Source organism: Hyperoodon ampullatus, assembly GCF_949752795.1.
Source record: "Hyperoodon ampullatus genome assembly, chromosome: 12".
NCBI lineage: Eukaryota > Metazoa > Chordata > Mammalia > Artiodactyla > Ziphiidae > Hyperoodon > Hyperoodon ampullatus.
Window position 1 is genome coordinate 84551730 of NC_136925.1, and position 22062 is coordinate 84573791.

The following is a 22062-nucleotide window of genomic DNA, read 5'->3' on the forward strand; positions in this document are numbered from 1 at the left end:
CTTCCCTGGCGGTCCAGTGGTTAAGACTCCGTGCTTCCAATGAAGTTATTTTTAATAAAATATATTATTTGGTATAAATTTGATTTCTGGTAGAAATTAATTAAGATTGTAGTTCTGTTAAATGTAGACTTAATCCAGGGAATGACAGACTAGGTCAACAGCTCTTCTTTGAGTTTTAACACTTTATCAATGAAATCCTCCCCTACCCTCTTATTTTTTTTTTTTTTTTCCCCTGGGCTAGTAAGAATATTTTTTTGTCTAACACATTTAAAATTTTTACTTTTAACAGAAATTAGCAGAGTACGGAAAGACATGTACAATGACACATTAAATGGCAGTACAGAGAAAAGGAGTGCAGAATTGCCTGATGCTGTGGGACCTATTGTTCAGTTACAAGAGAAACTTTATGTGCCTGTAAAAGAATACCCAGATGTAAGTATATTTTGTTTCTATTCAATGTTTGTTTCCTGCTTCACATACTTTGGGAAGAGATATATCTGATGGTAAATACTTAAGCATTGTCAGCTGCTTTTAAAAAAAATTTCATGTGAGGGACTAGAGGCATGAATACTTTGGTGTGGATAATTTAATAAAAAAAATTTTTTTTTAAATATGTTTTTATTTGAATGCTGCTTTGTCACTTTGGAAGTCTAGAACCAAGTAAAGACTTGGTTCTAGATTTCAAATTGAGGCAAGAATTATGGAAAGAGCTTTGGCCTGAATGTCAGAGAGCACCAAGTACAACTTTGTGCTTGTCTTTGATCTGACCTCAGCGAAGCTGTGTCATCCTTTCAGTAAAATGAGAGGTTAGACTGTATGACAGCTAAGGTTCCTTGCAGTGCTAAAATTTTTATCATAACCACTATTTATAATATTTTTTTCATCTTAGTTCCTTGTTCAGCTGTTCTCTGCGTATCTTGTTGCAGATAGCCTCCTTATACTATACAGTTAATTTATAAAAGGCTCCAACTCTTTGCCTTTTGTTACAAAGCCCTACATGATATGGTCCTTTTTATTTCTGACCTCATCTTAAATGATTTTCCCTCTTCCTCAACATAGTGCAGTTACATTGGCTGTTAAGAATAAGTTAAGTCTGTTCCGAGCCCAGGTACCTTTATGTTTGCCGTGCATTGATCTTAACCGGCTGGCTTCTTCTTGTCATTAAGTTTTTAGCTTAAGTGTCACTTCAGAGAGGACTCCTCTGACCATTTTATCTAAAAGCAATCTGGTTGCTCATTATTTCACTTAAGTCTCTTTATTTCTCTGCAATAGCACTTATTATCTGGTATTTTTCTTTTTTATTTGTTTATTTTCTTATCTCTCCGCAGCACAATATAAGGTACTTAAAACAAGAACCTGTTTTTGTTATTTACTGCTATATTCCCAGTGCACATAATATTGACACATAATAGGTATCCAGTACCTACTGAATATATAAAGGCAAATTGATGGCTTTTTGCTGTGTTTCAGAGGACTTTTCTGAAAGGAAATACAAGAAGGGGTTGGTATTGTGAGGTCAAAAATGTGATGTGTACTCTAAGTTACATTGGTTGTATGGATAGTGTTGTAGTTTGGAGATGGGAAGTAAATGTCATAAGTTGAGTTAATGGGGAAAAAGTGTTGCTATTTCATAAGATGCGTTTCTAATATAGTTTTCTTACAAGCTAATACATTTACTCTTTTTTTTAGTAAGTATTTTTGGTTGCAAATATGTAAACAGTTCTGGATAACACAGGCAAAGAAAGAGTTTGTTGGAAGATAATTGGGTGTGATACAGAGGGTTAAAGGAATAGCTGGAGAACAAAGCTTCCTGTAAGACAGGAACCAGGGCGGTTCTGAGAATATCAGCAGTGGGAGTTCAGACCTTCCCTGTTTGAGAGCCTTGCTCTTAACATAATTTGGCATCAGTGCCTCTCAGATTTTATCTTCAAACTTCACATTCTTAGCAGAGAGAATGTATTTTGGACCAGTCTGCCGTGAGTAAGGCCTGGGGTTAACTGACATAACCTAGACGTGACCACCCTGGACCTATTCTGGGTATTGGATGATTCCTTGGTGTGGTAAATTGTGATTTGGGCAGCTGTCCCAATTGGAGTCTACTACTTTTTGGTGTTTCATATCTCCTAAAAGATACCAGCCTTCTCATCTGCTTGTTTGAACTCTAAAGGATAAGGATTCAGCACAAGCCATTAACATAGAATAGGTAAGAGCATGAGACTGTGTTAGAGAATATAATCTTAATCTGCCTGGTCCCCCATTCTTTAAAAAAAATGCTATTCAGGGAATGATGTTTATATTGCATTACTTAAAAGACACATGCTCTGTATAATCCTCTAAGTCAGAAGAGATGTATTTTATATTGTGGGTCCAGGGGGAGGCACCTTTTTACTCTATTCCTGTCCTTTTCCCACCAGTTGAGATTCACTGTCATGGTCAACTACAGTTGCTGACACGTGTGTTGGAGCGAAACATGGTCTAGTTCAGTGGTTGTCAAAATGTGGTCCCAGGACTATAGTATCCACACCTCCTAGGAACTTGTAAATGTTCAAGCCCCACCCCAGACTAGACGAGTCAGCACCTCTGGGGCTAAAGCCCAGCAGTCTGCCTTCCAAGCCCTGTAGATGATATTGATGCATGCTGAAGTTTGAGAAGCACTGCTCTCATTTGTTTACATTGTCATCATAAGCTGGGCTAACAGGTAATCACATAGGGTCCTTTCACCAGGCATTGTTTCAGAAGGCAGGTAGGGGTGGTGAACTGCACGTCTCTGCTCTTGTGGGGCAGGCATTGCAGTAGTAGAGACAGACAGTAAACAAATGAATATTTTCTTTAGGTTCAGTCAGTGCTGTGGAGAAAAAAGTGGAGTAAGCAGATAAACAGTAGCTATGTGTGTACAGTCAAGGAATCTCTTATAAGATGAAGGGAATGCAGAGACATGAATGGAGTGATGGGGAGGAAGGCATGAAATCGTCTGGGGGGAGAACATTCCAGGCAGAGTGATCAGCAGTGCAGTGATTCTGAGGCAGGAGCATGCTTGGGAAGTGTAGTCAGATGCGAGGTTATCAAGTTAGCAGAGGGGCCCTATCCTCAAGGGGCTGTGGGTCCCGGTAGGGATTTCCGATACTACTGAGTGAAATGGAAAGCCAGGGAGTGCTGTGGGCTCAGCTGGGTTTTAATAGATTCATTCTGGCTTCTGTGTGGAGAAAGGCTGTGGGTGATGGTGACAGCAGGGAGACCAGCTAGGGGGCAGAGGAGGAACTTGACTTAGAAATGCTTGGATCCTTCATAATTGATGACTTGGAGCCAACAGAATTTGTTGGTAGATTGGATATGGGGTGTGAGGGAAAATTAGGAAGAGCTCAGAGGTTTCGATTGATTGGAGTGACAGAACCACCAGTTCTTGAGCTATGAAAGACTGAGGGAAGAGCAGGTTCGGGGGTGGGGCTTAGGTTCTGATTTAGAGGTGTTGAGTTTGCAGTCTGACATCCAGATGTGGGCATGTCAGATAGACAGGTGGGTATATGAGTTGTGGATGATTCTTGGCACCCAAAAGTGTCTTTTATCAAAGCTTTTTAAATGAGAAATTTAGTTATTCATAGGAGAGAAACAGGTATAAAGCCATTTTGGTCCTCCAGATCATTTTTTTAATACCTTGATTTTAAATTTCTGTTAAAAGAATTTGGCAAAATTGGGATCCGCATATAGTTTTTCTTTGAGGTTATCAATACATACCAAATGGATAGTAACTGTTTTGTAGTCTGTACTAGGAACTGTATCTCATCTTTAAAAAAAAAACTAAATAATGTTAAACAAAATAAAACAAGGGCGTGTGTTGTGTGTCTGATTTTGGCAGTATGGAAAAGATTTTATTTCAGAATTATGAATTAGATATTGGCCACCATGAAACAAATATGCATTCTTACTCCTGTTTTTCTTAATATGTCTTAGAGATCATTACGCATGCTTCTCTCTCACCTCCCCCTTTTGTATGTACGCTCGATTTTGTGAGTGAATTCATCCTATTTGACTCAAAAATGCTTTATTAAAGCTTCAAAGGGGCAGTGTAGCACAGTGGTCAAAAGTAGGGACTCAGACTCCTGGCTGGCTCTGCTGCTTGTATTGTGACTTTGGGCAAGTCGGGTCCTTAGTTTCCTCATCTCTATAATGGAGATAGTCTCTCACAGGCTTACGAGGGGTTATAAGTGAGTTAATACATGTAAAGCACTTGGAAAATGCCATTATGCTGTGTAAGTGTTAGCAGAATGTTAAGCTCCATGACGGTGGGGATTTTCCCTTTTTTGTATTCTCACTGCCTAGGATAACATCTAGTAAACGGTAGATGTATAATAAATATTTGTTGTGTGTATCTGTATGAAAGCCTCACTCTTTCAAATATTGCTGAAATTAAAAAAAAAATTTGTTGCCTTTTGAGTTTGCACGTAGCAACTTATTTCTAAAAGTAAGTGTTAATTTGGAGGTATTGTTTTGGAGTTGGCTGTGTATAGCTCTGGGACTGATAAGAAAGTCTTAGATCACGTGTTTGAGAAATTAGATAGTGCTGTATAGTCTCCTTCGCAATGTTTTTGAATCAGTGGCTTAATGGTATGGGAATGAGAAGGTAATATGAGTAGCTTGTTGAAGATGTATTAAAAATTTTACAAATTAATATTTATACTTATTAATAAAGCAGACTTTTATTGCATCTCTACTGTGTACTAAGCACGTCCTGGAGGTGGGGATATTAATTTAGTAGAGAAAACTCTTTGACATAGTTGAGGTAATAGTGGGTTTTTGAGCCATTCAGGCCTAGGTTTTGAATCCTGGCTTAGTGCCTTCCTGGCTGTATTTGTCAACAGTCGCCACAGCAGTGCTCCATGTAAGCTATCCTAAAACTCAGTGGCATAAAATAAGAAGCATTGATTTCTGTGCTCTTTATTTAGTCTACACTGTATGTTGGCTGCAGTTCTGCTGATTGGGCTTAGCCGAGGTTGGTCTAGGCCGGCTCTGGGTGGGTTTAGATTACCTTTATGTTCCTGCTGGGCTCAGCCCAAAGGGGCGGCAGCTACTTGGAGCAAGCTCTTTTCATGGCAGGTCACTGGAGTGTCAGAGCCAAGTCAAACCAAATGGCTTAAACACGTGTAAGACCTCTACCCTTCTTCCATCAGCTAACATTCCATTAGCTCAGTGATTGTCAACTGGATGCTTTTGCCCATCTGGGGCATTTGGCAATTTCTAGAGCTATTTTTGGTTGTCAAAACTTGGCGGGAGTACTAGTGGCCTCTAGTGGGTAGATGCCAGGGCTGCTTCTAAACGTCCTACAATGCACAGGACAGCCCCGGCAACCAGGAATTAATCCTGCTCCAAATGTCAGTAGTGCTGAGGTTGATAAACTGCATTATCAAGTCACTCCGTCCACATGAGAAGGGGACTAGAATAAATATTAGCAAAAAATAATTGAGACGGTCCCATTGGCTTTGAGCACATGTAAACTTTAGAATCTGTTTCCTTGCCTATAAGATCATATGGTCTACCTCATAGGATTGTTTAGAGGAAGGAAGAGAACAAAGATATGGTATCTGGTTAGAGCACTCCGTACGGTTCTTAGGATCATGACTGAGGAAGAAATTCCCATCCTCGAAGGAGCCCACAGTGTTATATGACAGAGAAAAGCTTTTGCATTATCATTGAAGACTATTTAAGTTTATCATACATTCATAAAATGACCGACATGGATGAAGACTCAAGTTAATGCATAGGTCATCAAAGTGCTGATTTGGCCAGTTATTAAGGACTTGTTTGAATCCATGAAGATCTTGTAAACAGTATATGAATGGAGTGAACTCTGATTGATATAAGTAAAAGATGTTATGTTTTAATGAGTCAGTAATAATTCTGTCATTAAATTTGCCTGGTTATTATTTTTTGGGTTCTGAGAAATTGTTTTATAGGATCTGCCAGAGTGGTAGAATAAGTTTCAAATATTGGCAGGGTCTAGCTGTTAGGGATATTAGTTAGCCTGTATATACATGAACAGATTAGATTGCGAAGCTGTTAGCTTGGGATATGTTACGGTTAAATTGTAGTGAGACTTTCCCCAGAAATGTTATATGAAGATAACTTTGATTTTCTGATGTTTTTAAAATGGGTTTTAATTTTGAATGATTATAGCGTTAAAAGGTTTGTCTTGGGTCTAGGCTATTCGTGGTGACACATATTGTCAAAGGGTTGTACGATGGGTAAATGCCCTTTCAAATATTTTTTCCAGCTTGTAGGATTTCAGCACGGCAACTATAAATAATAATGTAGATTTATAATGTTTTTTCACAGGACACACTATAGCTCATAATAATAGTCTCTGTCAGTGGTGGAGCATGAGTTTTAAGTCACCTTTCATTTCTCTTGGGCTTGCAGATAAAATTTGGCTAGTCATAGCTTCAGAGTTAGTATGGAGTTATTTGTAAGTTTCACTTTCTCAAGATTGTCATCTGCAAATTGCCTGTTGAGCTGGCCTTTGTTTTGGAGGAGTTATGAAAAGACAAAAGGGGTCAATGCAGTTGGTTATCTTTACTTAAGCCTATGTTCCTTTGACTCTTGTGGCTTTCTTATTGTGTTGAAAGACTGGATATAAACTACTTTCATCTTTGTTCTTCCGAGAAACAAATGGAAGTTAAGTCAAAATTAATGATCTACTAAGTCTCTCTTCTCAATACCAAGGTTAAGCCTTGATTTTTGGCAGGATATGATCTTAATTACAAGTGAAAATATTTTAAAACATCTGCACATCTGTCTTCTTTGATAGTTTATACAGAAAACTCTTAAAGATAGACTTTTGATTTGAAGAAGGTTAGATACATATTTTTATTGAATGGCGTTGTGAAATGTCTCAGATTACATATTAACCTATTGGAGTTTTTAACTTAGCAGTACAATTTGATAATATTAGAGCATGTCTAAGTTTTAGGTAGAGAAACTTATTGTTGACTTGTAACTTTAAACAGATCAGTTTAGTGACGGTCAATTTCATGACATTTGGTTTCGAAGTTTAATTTTTATTTCATTCTGCAAGGATATATTGAGGGCCTACTGTGTACCAAATATTTAATAGGCTCTTTGTGGTCTGAGATATACTAAATTTCTTAGGATGTTAATAGAAATTATTCGAAAAAGGATTTCAAGACAGTCTGAAAACAAATTTTGTTTAGCTCAGGTTTTTTCAAAATTTAACAGTTTTTAAAATAAGCCTTCTCAGAGTCTTAAAATGTGAATGCTTTCTTTTGTAAATAATATATTTTGATATTAAAAAGGACTAGTGTCTAGAAGAACAAGTTAAAAGATGGAGTTTGTTTTTAGGGAAGAATTAATTATTGCTTGTAAGCAAATGTTTTCCAGGCTCAGTTGAGATAGGAAGTTTTGTCTGTGATTTATCTTATCCAAAAAGAGTTTGTTAGGATCTGCTCTGTTAAAATTATTGTTACAAAGGACTTATGGAATTAGATGGAAACCTAATTACAGGCATCCACCTCCATATCTCTAAGATTCTCACTGAAATAATCAAAGGAATAAAATACAAAGATTGGAGAGAAACCTGCCTCTCAGGGCTATTGGGTGTTTCTGTTAGATATTAAAGGAGAGCTCAAGGTGCTGATCTGCTCTTGGCCCATTTTGGGAGAGCAGTGTCTCCTGGAAGTGAGTGAAGCAGTCAGTAACAGAATCTTCCTAACCCTAACCCACTCCCCTCCAAAGTTGGCAAATGAAAATGGAGTGTGGAGTAGTCCAAGGTTATACCACTTGAGCTTGGCCACCCATTTTTGTGCCTGCTTATCGTAGGTGACCTAAACTTATTTTGTGAGTAAATGAACTCATCATAGGAGCAGAAAACTACTGTAGTTTTTGATAGAACCTGCCTTAACTTTACCCCATGGACATTGAAATACAACTTTTCAATGACTAGCCTTGGAACTAAATTTAACTATGTCATTGGGAAAGCATATTATATGTCTGAATAAACCCAACCCTTTAGAACAAAATAGTTCATAATAAATTAGGGACTTCCTGAAATCTAATTTTTGACTTCAATAGAACACTGCTTTTCCTAAGTTCAAAAATAGTATCAGGGGCTTCCCTGGTGGCGCAGTGGTTGAGAGTCTGTCTGCCGATGCAGGGACACGGGTTTGTGCCCTGGTCCGGGAAGATCCCACATGCCGCGGAGCGGCGAGGCCCGTGAGCCATGGCTGCTGAGCCGGCACGTCCAGAGCCTGTGCTCCTCAACGGGAGAGGCCACAGCAGTGAGAGGCCCGCGTACCGCAAAAAAAAAAAAAAAAAAAATCTCTCTCTCTCTCTCTCTATATATATATAAATGAATGAATGAATAAATAAATAAAATCAGTAAGTAGCCTGCCTAGCGTGAACTTGGCCATCTCTATGTTTCATACTGGTATGACAATTTTTTCTTTATTACTTGGTAAGGAATTGATTGAGTTTAAAAAAATGTATCTATGTTGTATTGTTTGGAGCTACAGAACAATGATTGATTACTTTCTTGCCTTTTTGTTTGTAAGATTGTATAAAAGCAGTATAAATTTGAAGTTTTAAGCACAGACTAAAAAAAAAGAAAAACAAAATTTGAGAAGTAATTAGAAACATAAGGCCAAAGAGGAGATCTGAGTATAAACCAGTAAAATTTTGGTATCATTCAGTAGCAAGAGCCTGAACGAAGGCAGTGGCGGTTGAAATGAACACAAGGGGACAGATTAAACAATGAAAATCTTAAGATTTCTTAGTCTGTTACATGTGGAGGATAATATTGTAGAGGAACCAAGAGTAAGAGATGATAAAAGTACTATATTAATATAATATAATATAATTAAAAGTCACTGTAAACTGAGTTGTACTTAACAATTTAGGAACATTGAAGCAGGGTAATATAAAAGAAGTTACCAGTAAGTCAAATGGAACTAAAATCTGTGCCAAAAAAGAGCAGGTCTCTTTAAGAGCTGAATTAGTACTTTTGGAACAGTGTATGAGGCTGCTGTTTATGCAGCAAAACTTGAGAAAACAATTTCAAAGAGCCTTAGACTGTATTCATAATCTGTGGTCAGAATTACTAAGTATTTGATCTCCTAGACTCATCTTCAGGGTCTGAGGTAACACTTGTAAGCTCAGTCTTGACTCAAATAATCATACTCTTCTCTCTCGCTCTCGCTGTCTCTTTTTTGAAGTTATACGTATTTGTAGTTGAAGTATGTGGATGAACTAATAATCACATAAGGGCTTTCATTCATGTAAAAGGTTTGATTAAGGTAAGAAGGATATGTATGTTGATTATTAAAGCAGTGATCCTAATCAGTAAAAGACAGATAACAATATTGAAAAGGCAAGGCGTGTTTATGTAAAAGTAGTGTGGTAATTATATGCTTTGTGATGTAGGTAGAACTCATTCTGAAAGTAAATTTGAATCTGAAGAGGGTTTTTATAAACTTTGTACTAAACGTTTTTTGAATGATTGACAAGAATGAGAAAACTAAACATGAGTATCTGGTATGATCAGGGTGTATATGTTTAAGGTCTTTAGAAGAGAGGCATTCTGCCCTACTGTGTCCGAGCTCTGTAGTCAATGTAGGTGTTCTAGGATTTGGACTACTTTTGTAACCTCTCATGTATTAAATGTAGGTGATAATGGTAACTGTCTTCTAGTGTTGTTGTGAGGATTAAGTGACTTATTGCTTGTAAAGTGCCAAGCATCGAAGTTGGCTTTTACTGGAACACTCATAGTAGAACATATTTCAGCGTACTCAACGCCTGAGAAATGTTGAGTGACATAATCCTAGCACTCGTGATACTTCTGTATTGAAATGGAAAGTGGAAATAATAGTTGTTTTGTTTCTGTGACATCATTGACTCTGTCATTTGGAATTTATTCTTAGAATAAAGCCAGTCAGGCTTACCATTTAAGAAGTTTCTGAAATGTGTAAGAGTTCCTGTGCTGCCTAGAACTTATTTAGTGATTTTACTGAGAGTGAAAAATCACTGTGTGATTTCTGTGAACCCTTTTAAATTGTATTATCCAACAATCGGAACAAATACTAGTTTCTTCTGAGTGCTGTATATTGTGTGAGGCACTGTGGATTAAAACACACACATGCACGGTGGATTAACACACACATACACACACACACACACACACACACCCCGTTGCTGGTTTCTGACTTCAAGGAATGCCCTGCGAAAGACTTGCAGATCATTGCATACTGTGTGACAGAAGGGCTGTAAGAAGTGGGTACAAAGTGTTCTGAGATCCTCACTTAGGAGGAGAAAACATCTGTCTCTAGGAGTCAAAGAACACATAGGAAATCACAGAAGGAACACTTGAACTCAATACTATGTGATGAGGATTTGACATGTTGGGTGGGAAGGAAGGAGGAAGAAAGGTGTTAACAGGGAACAAAAATTGAACGTACCTGCTGTTTTAGAGAACAACGTGTCTGAACAGAGGATAATAGCAAAAATAAAGGTTCAAAAAGTAGTTAGGAATCTTTTAAAGGCCCTTGTGTATGAGTTTCGACCTTACACTGTGAAAAATATTGTCATCTATTTGTGTCGTAAAACCCTTGTTGGCTTTCATTGCCTTTATATTTTTATTTTAATTGGTTAAATAATTTTTTGTTTTTCTAAGTACTTGTTATTTAGCTTCCACAGCGATAATCATCATCTTATTCACCTGAGTTTGTTTTGTATGGTTTCAGCCTCTTTCCCAATTATATCTATACTGAAGGGATAAAGATTTGACATAATTTAGGATATCCAAATTCATATGCTATAGATTTCATATTTTGGTTATTATTGGTTACCGTTTTTCACTTTTACATCTGTTGGTGTAAATGCTTCTTCTTACATAGCCCTGTGCCACCAAAGGAAGATGTGTAGAAAGGCCTAATATATGAAAGGTTTTGCAAAATGGTTCCTATAGTAATTATTATATAGCTTAAGAAGACATATTTGGCTGCTCATCTAGAATTAATATGAACATAGAGAAGGGATAAGACATCTGTCTCCCCAAAAAGTACGAGGCATTTTGATATATTCATTGTTTTGTTTTTCTTTTAAACAGAAGACTTTCCTTGATTTTCTTTTCTTCCCCACCCCCCGCCCGAACTCTTGTATCCATGGCCAAACTGATTTCAGTTGATGAATGAATATAGTTCTGACGTGAATATTGGTTGATATTTTCATTTACGTTAATGAGTAGATGAAAGTGAAAATCATGAAGACATATGCTGAAACTTTATTTGTTCATAAATGACAAGAGCAGTTTATTTGCTGAGTTGGATAATGGTTTCAGATATTGGAAGAACATTGTGCTATTCACAATGAGTGGCTTTAGATGCAGGAAACTTTTAAATTTAATCTGCATTGTTAACATTTTCTCCTTTGCTGTCATAAGTCGAGTCGGTAAAACAGTATATCAAGTCAAACAAAATATTCTGGTACTGTTAATTAAAAACAGTCGTATTGCTAAGTAGTCACGACTCTTGTCTCATCTTACACATTTGCATAAGATGGCTTACTAGTGTTGACTACCACTTGAGGTGGTCCATTTTTGGTCATCTGCTAAACAGAAGACTTTATCAGTAAATATACATTTGTGTGTGTGTGTGTGTGTTTGATAACTACTAAATTGCTTATGTGATCTGATGTAAGGTTTGTAAGATATATAACTAAAATCACCTTACAGATACTAGACAATACTTAAAAACAGATTATCAATTTATTGTATGAAAAGCAATCCAAAGAAATACATCTTCTTTTTAAAACTGTTTTTCCAAAATTTTAAGCAGAAATTACTGTTTAACACTTCTTAGAAGTGTTTCACTGAAATGCTTTTGGAAATCCATTTTTTTATTCTCTCTTTTGATAGTGTGCCACAGAAGGTTTTGTCTTTAATTGTACATTTTTTAAAAGGTTAATGGAAAGATTTGCTATAATACTTTATATTTTGTCATTGGGAGAACTCTGTCATGTCTATTTAAAATTAAGTCAGCAGCAACAAATAGCATTAGACATGACTGTTGTTAACCTCTTCTTTAGAAATTAACATGCCACTTGGCAGAGATATAATTGGTAAGCCACAGAGAAGGTCTGTACTTAAACAGTAGAGTTAATGAATGTCTCTCTTTTTTCTTCTTTCTTTCCCTTCTTTTGGCCTTTAAAGTTGTAGTTAGGGCTTCCCTGGTGGCGCAGTGGTTGAGAGTCTGCCTGCCAATGCAGGGGACACGGGTTCGAGCCCTGGTCTGGGAAGATCCCACATGCCGCGGAGCAACTGGGCCCGTGAGCCACAATTACTGAGCCTGCGCATCTGGAGCCTGTGGTCCGCAACAAGAGAGGCCGTGATAGTGAGAGGCCCGCGGGCGCACTGTGATGAAGAGTGGCCCCCGCTTGCCACAACTAGAGAAAGCCCTCGCGCAGAAACGAAGACCCAACACAGACATAAATAAATAAATAAATTAATTAAAAAAAATATTTAAAGTTGTAGTTAGCTTAGGCTGTTTGAAATGATTTTCTTTGAATGTGTTGTGACATTGGTTTAATTGAATGAAGCTGCAAAACTAGCATGATAAATCAACACAGAATGAATTTTAATGCAAGGCAAATGATATTAACTTGGAAATTGGTTGCAGTAGACAAAGCAGCTGCTATGATTAATTTTTTTTCATTCTCTACTTAACACCATTTTGAGAAGGATGACCTTGATGGTTTCAGTTGTATTAGAATCCCAGTGGTATGCGCTTTAACACATTTGAGCTGTTTTTTGCTGGTTGTGGTGCAGTAGAGATTGGTTCATTTATAAGGCTAGGAAAATTTTGTTACAGATTTTTTTTTTTTTTTTTTTTTTTTTTTTTTTTGCGGTAGGCGGGCCTCTCACTGTTGTGGCCTCTCCCCTTGCGGAGCACAGGCTCCGGAGCACAGGCTCAGTGGCCATGGCTCACGGGCCCAGCCGCTCCGCGGCATGTGGGATCTTCCCAGACCGGGGCACGAACCCGTGTCCCCTGCATCGGCAGGCGGACTCTCAACCACTGCGCCACCAGGGAAGCCCTGTTACAGATTTAATATGTTGGTTTTGACTGGCTTTAAAACATTTTTTATTTAGTAAATAATAATTGGGAGGATTACTTAGCTATGGTAGAAGTCTTTTTCTATGTAATCTTAATGCTGTGGTTTCAGGAAAAGAGATTTAATACGTGAAAAGAATAGAATGTGCCAAAGAGGGTCTTTTTTTTTTCTTTTTTTAAAATAAATTTATTTTATTTATTTTTATTTTTGGTTGTGTTGGGTCTTTGTTGCTGTGTGCAGGATTTCTCTAGTTGTGGTGAGCGGGGCCTACTCTTCGTTATGGTGCATGGGCTTCTCATTGCGGTGGCCTCTCTTGTTGCGGAGCCCGGGCTCTAGGCGTGCCGTCTTCAGTAGTTGTGGCTCGTGGGCTCTAGAGCACAGGCTCAGTACTTGTGGCACATGGGCTTGGTTGTTCCGCGGCATGGGGGATCTTCCCTGACCAGGGCTCGGAAGCTGTGTCCCCTGCGTTGGCAGGTGGATTCTTAACCATTGTGCCACCAGGGAAGCCCCACAGAGGGTCTTCTAAGTGTTTGTATGTCATGAAGTGGAGGCCAACCACTTTGACAGAGGACACAAATAAAAAACAATTACATATTAGTTACTTGAAGTGCTAAAGTACCTCGATTCGTAAGGCATTTTTTCCAGACATTCTTTGCCATGTTTGAGATATATAATGTATATCAACTATATGAGTTACTTCGGAAAAAGATCTGTATAGAGCACAGCTATTACGGAGGAAGAGCTGGCAAAGACTCCTTATTGTAAGAAGCAGTCAAGGTAGCAGATAGAGTAAAGGCATTTTCACAGATTTCTTGAGAGCAAGGAGAATTTCTCCTCTTCCTCTTCCTCCCCTTCCTCCTTTTTAAAAAAAATTCCTAGCATCTGTTTCACTCTTTGCCACATAGGAAGCCTTGAATACATGTTTCATTAAGTTGAATTTGAAAATGAAAGGTTGTTTCCTATTCTACTGAAAAATACTCAAACTAAACAAAATTACACATAATAAGCATAATGCTTATAAAGTCTGGGTCTAATAATTCTAATATCTAGAGTCCTGGTGGATTTGTTTCTTTTGTCTTATCGTTTCTTCAGATTTTTGTTAATGTCATTTTACGTTCTTGTGTGTTTGGTTATTTTCTAGTGTGTGCCAGATAATGTATTTACTGAATAGCTTACAAAAAAAATATAAGGCCTAAGATTATGTTATCTTCCTCCAGAGAGAATATGTCAGCTTCTGACAGGTACCTACTGTTAACTAGCAACCCAAGATCACCTCGGTACAATTTTGCTTATTGAGGTTGAGACAGTTTTGATGTTGATATGCAGAGTCTGTAAGGGCCTGGGAAATTAGGGTTCACTTTTACCCCCAGAATGCACACCCATCAGATCCCTCCCCAAAGCAAAGACCGGGGAGGGGGAGGCACTCACATCGGTAGTTACACACTCCAACCCGTGTCCCTTGAAGTTCAGGCTCTCAGCTGTCCTCTCTGGATTCAGCAAACATACCTAGAGGACAAGGAGTTCCCCAAAGCCAGACTTAACGTCCTCTTGATTCTCTGTCCTCCCTACGATCCTGAATTATCAATTCTTCACAGTCTTGCTGGGTCTCTGATGCATTCAAGCAGATGTTTTTTTCCTTCTGTGTCCTATTTTACTGGAATTGCTCAGCTGGTCTGAATTACCCTTAGTACTTAACAGAGAATTGCATGAAATTTTTTAAGAGGTTGCCTTTAAATCCAAGTAGATCTAGAATTGACCAACTTCACGCAGTACAGGGTAAAAATATATTAGAACGAGGGTCTGAGAAAGAGAAAAAACACACATATCACAGAAAATCTATCAACAGCCCTGGCTCTATGTTCATTTAGAGCAGACTCTTCCTACTTTTCTGCAACTTGCCAACCCCACCTTTATATATAGTCACAGGTTCTATAAAACTTCATTCCCTCTCCTCAGCTTGGGATGGAAAAACTTACATGGTAATCCCCGGAGGGAAGAGGGCTTTCTTCCATCCTTATTCGTGTACTACCCGTCTTTCATTTGGGAATCCCTTTTGTAAGATGTGGCGGTGCTGGTGAGAAGCTAAGGCAAAGTAAGAAGCCATTGGAGTACAGAAGATTGAAGAACTGCCCTGGCTTCGTAAGCCTTGACAGCAGTAAATTCTGGCATATTAGTGTTACTAATGATACATTAACAGTAGGATTAAAATGCAAGAAAAAAGTAGGAAGCATAAGAATCAGTAACTTAATTGAATAAGTTAATAGAAACCACCCATTGGTCTTTGTGGAACTGATAGTATAAACATTCATTTTTTTGGTCTTTTATGCAGATGACATGTGAATGAGGAAAATTTACTTTTCAATATTCAGAGTCAATCTCTTCTTCCCATTGGACTTTAAAAAAAAATTAACTTCTGTGAATGAATACTTGAAGTTTCTGTGGAGGGATGATAATTGCTTATTTATGTAATTATTTTTGTCACTGTCCTATTCGTGATAAGAGTTAAGGTTCTTTGTCAAAGTAGTAGTATAAGCTAAAGGTAGAAATGGAAAATAGAAAGGAAAATAAGGATGCAGAGATAAAATTGTGCAAGGAGTGTGGTGAAAAAATGTAGACTCTCATGACTTAAATATTTAGTATAGGGTGGAATCCAAATTTGGCCATCAGTGTTCTGGCAGCCAACCCCAGAATACAGTTCTCTCTGAACAGTTGCTTTGGAGAAAGTATAACTTAGATAAATAAGACAGGAGTTCTCCCCCAAGGATTTCGGTAGAAAAGGCAACCACTACTTAACATAATGAACAGTTCTCTGAACCCTGTCATAAAGGATTTTGTAGAAGGGATTTGCATTCTTGGGTGGCACCTAAGATTTTGTCTAACTCTTTAATATACTCTGGTTTAGATTGCATGTTGATGGGCAATTGAGTATAGTACCTGTTTTAGTTAGATACCGTTGTTCCTAATCCATAATTTGTATTAATACATATGAAAATTTCAAGCTAAATGTGAGCTGCTGTAATTTCACCCCCAGTCTTGTCAAGAAATTCATAAAATTTTATTTCAACTTAATATTTTTTAAAAATCTAACTGAAGAAAGTAAATTTATACTTTAAAATAACTTTAAGTGAATAATATATGGCGATTTTTTTCCCCCCTAGTTTAATTTCGTTGGGAGAATCCTTGGACCTAGAGGACTTACTGCTAAACAGCTTGAAGCAGAAACAGGATGTAAGATAATGGTCCGAGGCAAAGGCTCAATGAGGGATAAAAAGAAGGTAAGTCCTTGAAAATGGGGCAGGTCTTTATGTTAATAATTTACTTATACTTTCACATTTTAGTAACAAAATACCTAGACCGTAAAGCACTATACATTATTTCATGTCAGAAACTTTTAAACTTTTTAAAGGTGTTGTCATGATTTTCCCTTTTTGATTATCATTTTTCATTTAGCCAGCTAATATCAGTCAGTCTATGATATTAACTTTGGTTTTTACACTTGAGAAACGCCAGTTTGGAAATTAGTCAGACTATAATGTTGTATATATAAAAGATGTAACTAAAACTTCGAAAAATCTAAAATGTTTCTTTTGATGAGATTTAAATGAGAAGGATCAAATGAATAACTTTGGATGTATGTCATCTCATCAGGAGAGTTAGTAAACATAGGAAAAAAAGGCTTATAACTAGCCATATGAGAGTCATTTTGGTTTTTACCAACACTTTGTGTTGATTTTAAGTTTTCTAGACATTTTAAAGTGTATTGTTCCTGCTTTCTGCTTTTTTTTTTTTTTAACCACTCTTGTTTTTCTAGTATAATAAACACCTAACTACCTACTTTAAACATTGTCTTTAGGAAGGTTTTTTTTGCCTTGTTTCTTTTTATCCAGTGATACTATGAGGCAGAATACTTTTGAAATTTCTGTCTGTGTAAAAAATGTTTGACTGATTTAAAAAAATAACCTAGATTTTGATTGCCAAAGATTAGATTTATTGTTAGGAAGGGCTTGTTGTTTGTTTGTTTATTTTTTAAATACATCGCCTTGAAAGGGATATCAAATGATAGACCCATTATGTTATGTTATGTTATGTTATTGTTATGTTAGAGCGTGTGCATTGAATCACTTTGTGGAGCTTATGGAATGAACAGCAGACCTATAAGGTATTCTGACTTCATTCTGATATGCATCTTTTTGAGCTTCTCACTTCATTTCATTTAAGCTCTCCCATAAGCTGACTGGATCTCAATCATTTTCTCTCCTTACAGACAAATAATGACTTAGTAGTTAAGTTGGAGGGAGAGGCTGTCAATGATATTGATTATCTTTAGATCTTATTATAAGCTGTTCTTGTCAGCTGAGTATAAAGATACTTTGAGGCAAGCATGTGAGTTCTCCCTAAGCATATTTAGTTGTTGTATTTAAAACAATTTTTTTTTATTAGAATCTTAAAACAATTTAAGCATATTGTGAATCAGCTGAGTGGCAATCTCGTATCGCCATGCAGTTTTGGTGCCCCTGTTTGCACTTATGGTTGCGTTGCATTAAATAATGCTAATTTAATAGCCTAGGGACAATGAGATGAACTCTCAACAACTGAAGGACAAATAAATCTTCACCAAAAGATTAGTGTATCCATCAGTTAAACAAGTTATTAATATCAGTCAGGTAACAACGCATGTTTTGCCCTTTCCTCAGCCTCTCTTAGTTCTGTAGTAATGGCTCTCCACTTACTCCACTCACACACTCACAGACACTGAGGATTAGAGCTTGGAACTGTAATGAGACATCGTGAGTTCTGTTTTCAGTCAAGTTGAACTTTGTAGCCTGAAGAACATTTTTCTGCTGTCATCTTTGACAGAAGATTAGAGTGGTTAAGAGAGTAAGCTCTATAACCATCTTGCTTTTGTTTGAATCTTGGTTCTATCACTTAGCAGCTTTGTGATTTTAGCAAATTACTCCATCTCTTTGTGCCCTATAATGTAGTGAGGGAGTAGTGATGTCACTTCTCTCTTATGATGGTTGTGAGGATTAAATCAGTTGTAAAGCACTTAGAATAGTGTTTTGACACATAGTAATCAATTAATGTTAATGATTGTTCTTAATAAATTTTATATTAACATTATTAGTTAGTACATTTTATGTTTAAACTCATATTGTATCATGGGGGAATACTACAGTTTTTTACGCTTTGGAGATGACAGTACTTTTGTTGTTGCTTTGTGACCTTTGAATATCCCATATTCTGATGGCTTTTCTGTTTTGTTTCTCTGGTGGTTGGTGTGTCCATATTCTGTCTTGTCCACTTTGTTCTTAAGCACAAATAGAAGCAGTTCACACATTTTATTTTATTTTTTTTAATATGTACTGTTGTCTAATGAAATAAAAAGTGTTTACAGATTAATGCATGAAAACAGTAATAAATTAAGACACCAACAAAATTTTGACTGCAGATTATATTTTTAGTTTTATTAAAGTGCTACAGATGAACATACTTAGGGGATATCATGTTAATTTGAATGGCTATCGTATGTTTGATATTATGGTGAAGAATTTATATGTAGATATATAATGCCAAGAGTGTTTTCTGTAATCTTAATTTAAATCTGCCCATAATTGTCAACCAAGTCATTTTGGTTTATGCTGTAGTAACTCTGCCCGTTGAGTTCTTAAAAATGCTAGTAAAAGTTAGATCAAAATGGAAGGTACTATCGTTCATTGCTTGGCTGTTATTTTTAGAAAGAACATTACAAATAGAGGGAGGCAAAAAGAAATATAGTAATAAGGCCAATTGAGGTATATTTCATGTGTTTAAAGGAAAACTTTAAACTTTTCTGCAGAGTTGTCAGTTTATGTAAAAGCTGAGAAAGCTAGAAAATAAACCTTAATTTACTGACTGTCCAAGGTATTATGATGGAATACTGTTTGCTGATTTGTATCCTTCACTGCTAGTCTGATAAACTCAGTGAGGGCATACCATGTCTATTTTATGGAGTACTTCCCTGGTGTTTGATGAGTACCTGGCACAGAGCAGGAACTGGAAAAAATTATCTGGGAAAGGAATGAATGTTTAGGTAATAAATGAAAGGCATAGATGGCCCCCTATCCCCACCCCATAAAAGATTTTATAAATAGAGATAATTACAAATCCTATGTGCTTTTAATTCTTTTGGGAAGATAGGCAGTGCTGTATCATTCTAAGCTGTTGGTTTTAAGTAAGGGAGCGAACGTGCCACTTTAATTTTCATTCTCTTAGATTGGTATTACTTCAGCATTATTGATGGGCACAACAGTATTGTCATTGTATAAAAATACCCAGGGGAATGGTGCTGGGTAAACTCATGGAGCCTAAGAGCAAGAACTGCACTCAGACTTCGTAAAGGAGCCATGCTTGTGTTTCTGCTCCCCACTCCCACCCAGAAATGTTGACTGGTGAAACGTCTACAGTTGATCGAAGCAGGGCTAGTCAAATGTTGTGTCTTCTGGAAATTTCCAGTAAGACTCAGCAATTCTAGTTCGAGCTCTTTGCTTGAAATGAAGGGATGTACACTCAGGGAATCAGATGGCCTTCTAGGGCTGCAAATAGCAGTGGCCAGATGGTATTAACCACTTTCATGATCTGTGCAGTGTCTTATTCAGACCATTCAACAATCTCAAAAGATAGTTTTTACTCTTCTAACAGGAATGGAGGCTTAAAGAGGTCAAATAACTTATCCAGTCCCTCATTTCTAACTAGTAACTACACTCAGTATAAACATATATCTTGCTGGACATTGAAGTTCAGCTCTGCAATTCATTCTCTTCAGAATATGGGCTTTGAATTTAAAATTAGATCAATCTGTAATAAAGTCTTAATTCAGTTTTTAACTTTGTTTCCCAAATATATTTGACCACAGTCTCTCCTTTCCAAGATCTGTCCCTGTAACTTCTTGAGGAACTGCAGTGTTGTATGGACCATGATGTATGAAATGTTATTAGAGAGGCATATTGTGTAATTGCAAACATAGGTAGAATTTCATAACTTTTTTTACATGTCACTTTTCATATACTTACAAATTTTTCTTAAATGTCTCTTATAGCCCTATTAATTTCTTATGGTGCATATATATTTTAACTAGTTAATATGTGATATTTTTAGAAAAGTGTAAAAGTGTATATGGTCTGGGAAAAAGTATAGGCACCTGAGAGACATGGACATATATACACTACCAAACGTAAGGTAGATAGCTAGTGGGAAGCAGCCGCATAGCACAGGGAGATCAGCTCTGTGCTTTGTGACCGCCTGGAGGGGTGGGATAGGGAGGGTGGGAGGGAGGGAGGGAGACACAAGAGGGAAGAGATATGGGAACATATGTATATGTATAACTGATTCACTTTGTTATAAAGCAGAAACTAACACACCATTGTCATGCAATTATACTCCAATAAAGATGTAAAAAATAAAAAAGTATAAATACCTGATTCTATCACTCTAGAGACTACTCTTATTGACAGTTTTGGTATGTTTTCTTGTAGATCGTTCTCTCTGCAGTTACATACACTTTTACACGTGTTATAGAAAGTGAATCTTTTACTATTCCTGATGCTTTATAATTCGCATTTTCTCCTGCAATCTTGTACCCTGTCCTTGTCCAGTTTGGCAAGTAACTGAGCTTTATAATGTCTAAGACTTTGTGCTGGCTGATGAGAAAGCACACTTAAAAGGTGTTTCAAGGCAATATTGATAGTATATGCAAAAATAACTTTGCTTGATTTGTGGGGGCAGTTTAGACTTTTATTTTTATGAAAGATGTTGTTGCTCTCTCAACACTTGGAAAATAATCAAATTAACACAGTTTTTTGTTTTACATATTAAAGTGGCTGTGATAGCCAGTGATATAATATCACGTACAAACATGGTCCGAACAGCCTGCTTTATTGATCTTGTTGAGTACTAGGCTTTCTGACAACCTCGAGCGTAGGTATAGTTTATTTAAAAAAAGAAAGAAAAAAACAACAACAACCAGAAAAACCACCTTTCATCGTGGCCCATTTTGAACAATGTGTATTCGTCACCCAGTGTTAGCATTGTCCATCTCCTTCCATGTGTGCCCACACTCCCGCTTACCCTTCCTCTCCCTCCGCCTACCAGATGATTTGGGGAGCAAATTTCAGACATAATTTCAGCTGTAAACATTTTATTAGGTGTTTCTAAATAGAAGGACTCTTTAATGCTATCATGTTTATGTTTCTTTTAGATCACCAAAACAATTTCTTTGTGTTGCTATATATCTAGTCAGTGTTCACAGTTCCCTTCTTGTCTCATAAATGTGCTTTGAAAAAAAGCTTGCATGGTATCCAAATGAGGGCCGTATATCAATACCTTGCTTAGGAGATTGATAGATCTCTTAAGCCATTCTCACCCTCGCCCCCATTTCTCCTTGTAACTTATTTGTAAAAGGACTGAGTTATCTGTACCGAAGATTTCCCGTGGCTTGTGCTGATTGCACTTTCATGGTGGTGTTTAACACTTACCTCTGTCCCCTGTATTTTTGGTAAATTGGTGGTGAGAAAGGTTTAATCAGATTTAGATCTCCTGCCCTCCCTTCCTCATTTCCTTTCTTCCTTTTGAAAGAAAATTTCACAAGCAGTGTTGTGGTTGTGGTACCTAAAATCTAGTTTCCTCCTGATTTCAGCAGTTACAGTTCATTGTTTTTTAGGCCCTTTATTTCAGTAGGAACTCCAAAATAGTTATTATCCTGTTTCTTTGCTGTTACTAGCTAGGTTTACTTTTTATAGGAGAGGCTGGATAAATGCTCAGTTCTTCACTTACTAGGTTTAAAATAGTGAGTTGGTTCCTACGAATCCTCCAGAGGTGAAGAATGAGTTTTTTTGTTTTTATTTGAGTATCATTATGAATGCATTTAAACAGTTTTAATGCATTTCAGTTCATTGCACTTAAGTGTTTTTAACTGATGAT

At 37.0% G+C, this 22062-nt stretch overlaps 1 protein-coding gene across 2 annotated transcripts in view; it reads left to right on the forward strand.

Annotated features, from left to right (window-relative positions):
- QKI (QKI, KH domain containing RNA binding) overlaps positions 1–22062 on the forward strand; it is a gene marked incomplete at both ends in the record, with an annotated part of 133127 nt that overhangs the window by 35520 nt on the left and 75545 nt on the right. For both annotated transcript variants that reach the window (XM_079716399.1, XM_079716400.1), the window contains 2 exons: positions 290–432; positions 16266–16382. In XM_079716399.1, coding sequence (XP_079572525.1) covers positions 290–432; positions 16266–16382 — 260 coding nt within the window. The remainder of the gene's footprint in view (positions 1–289; positions 433–16265; positions 16383–22062) is intronic.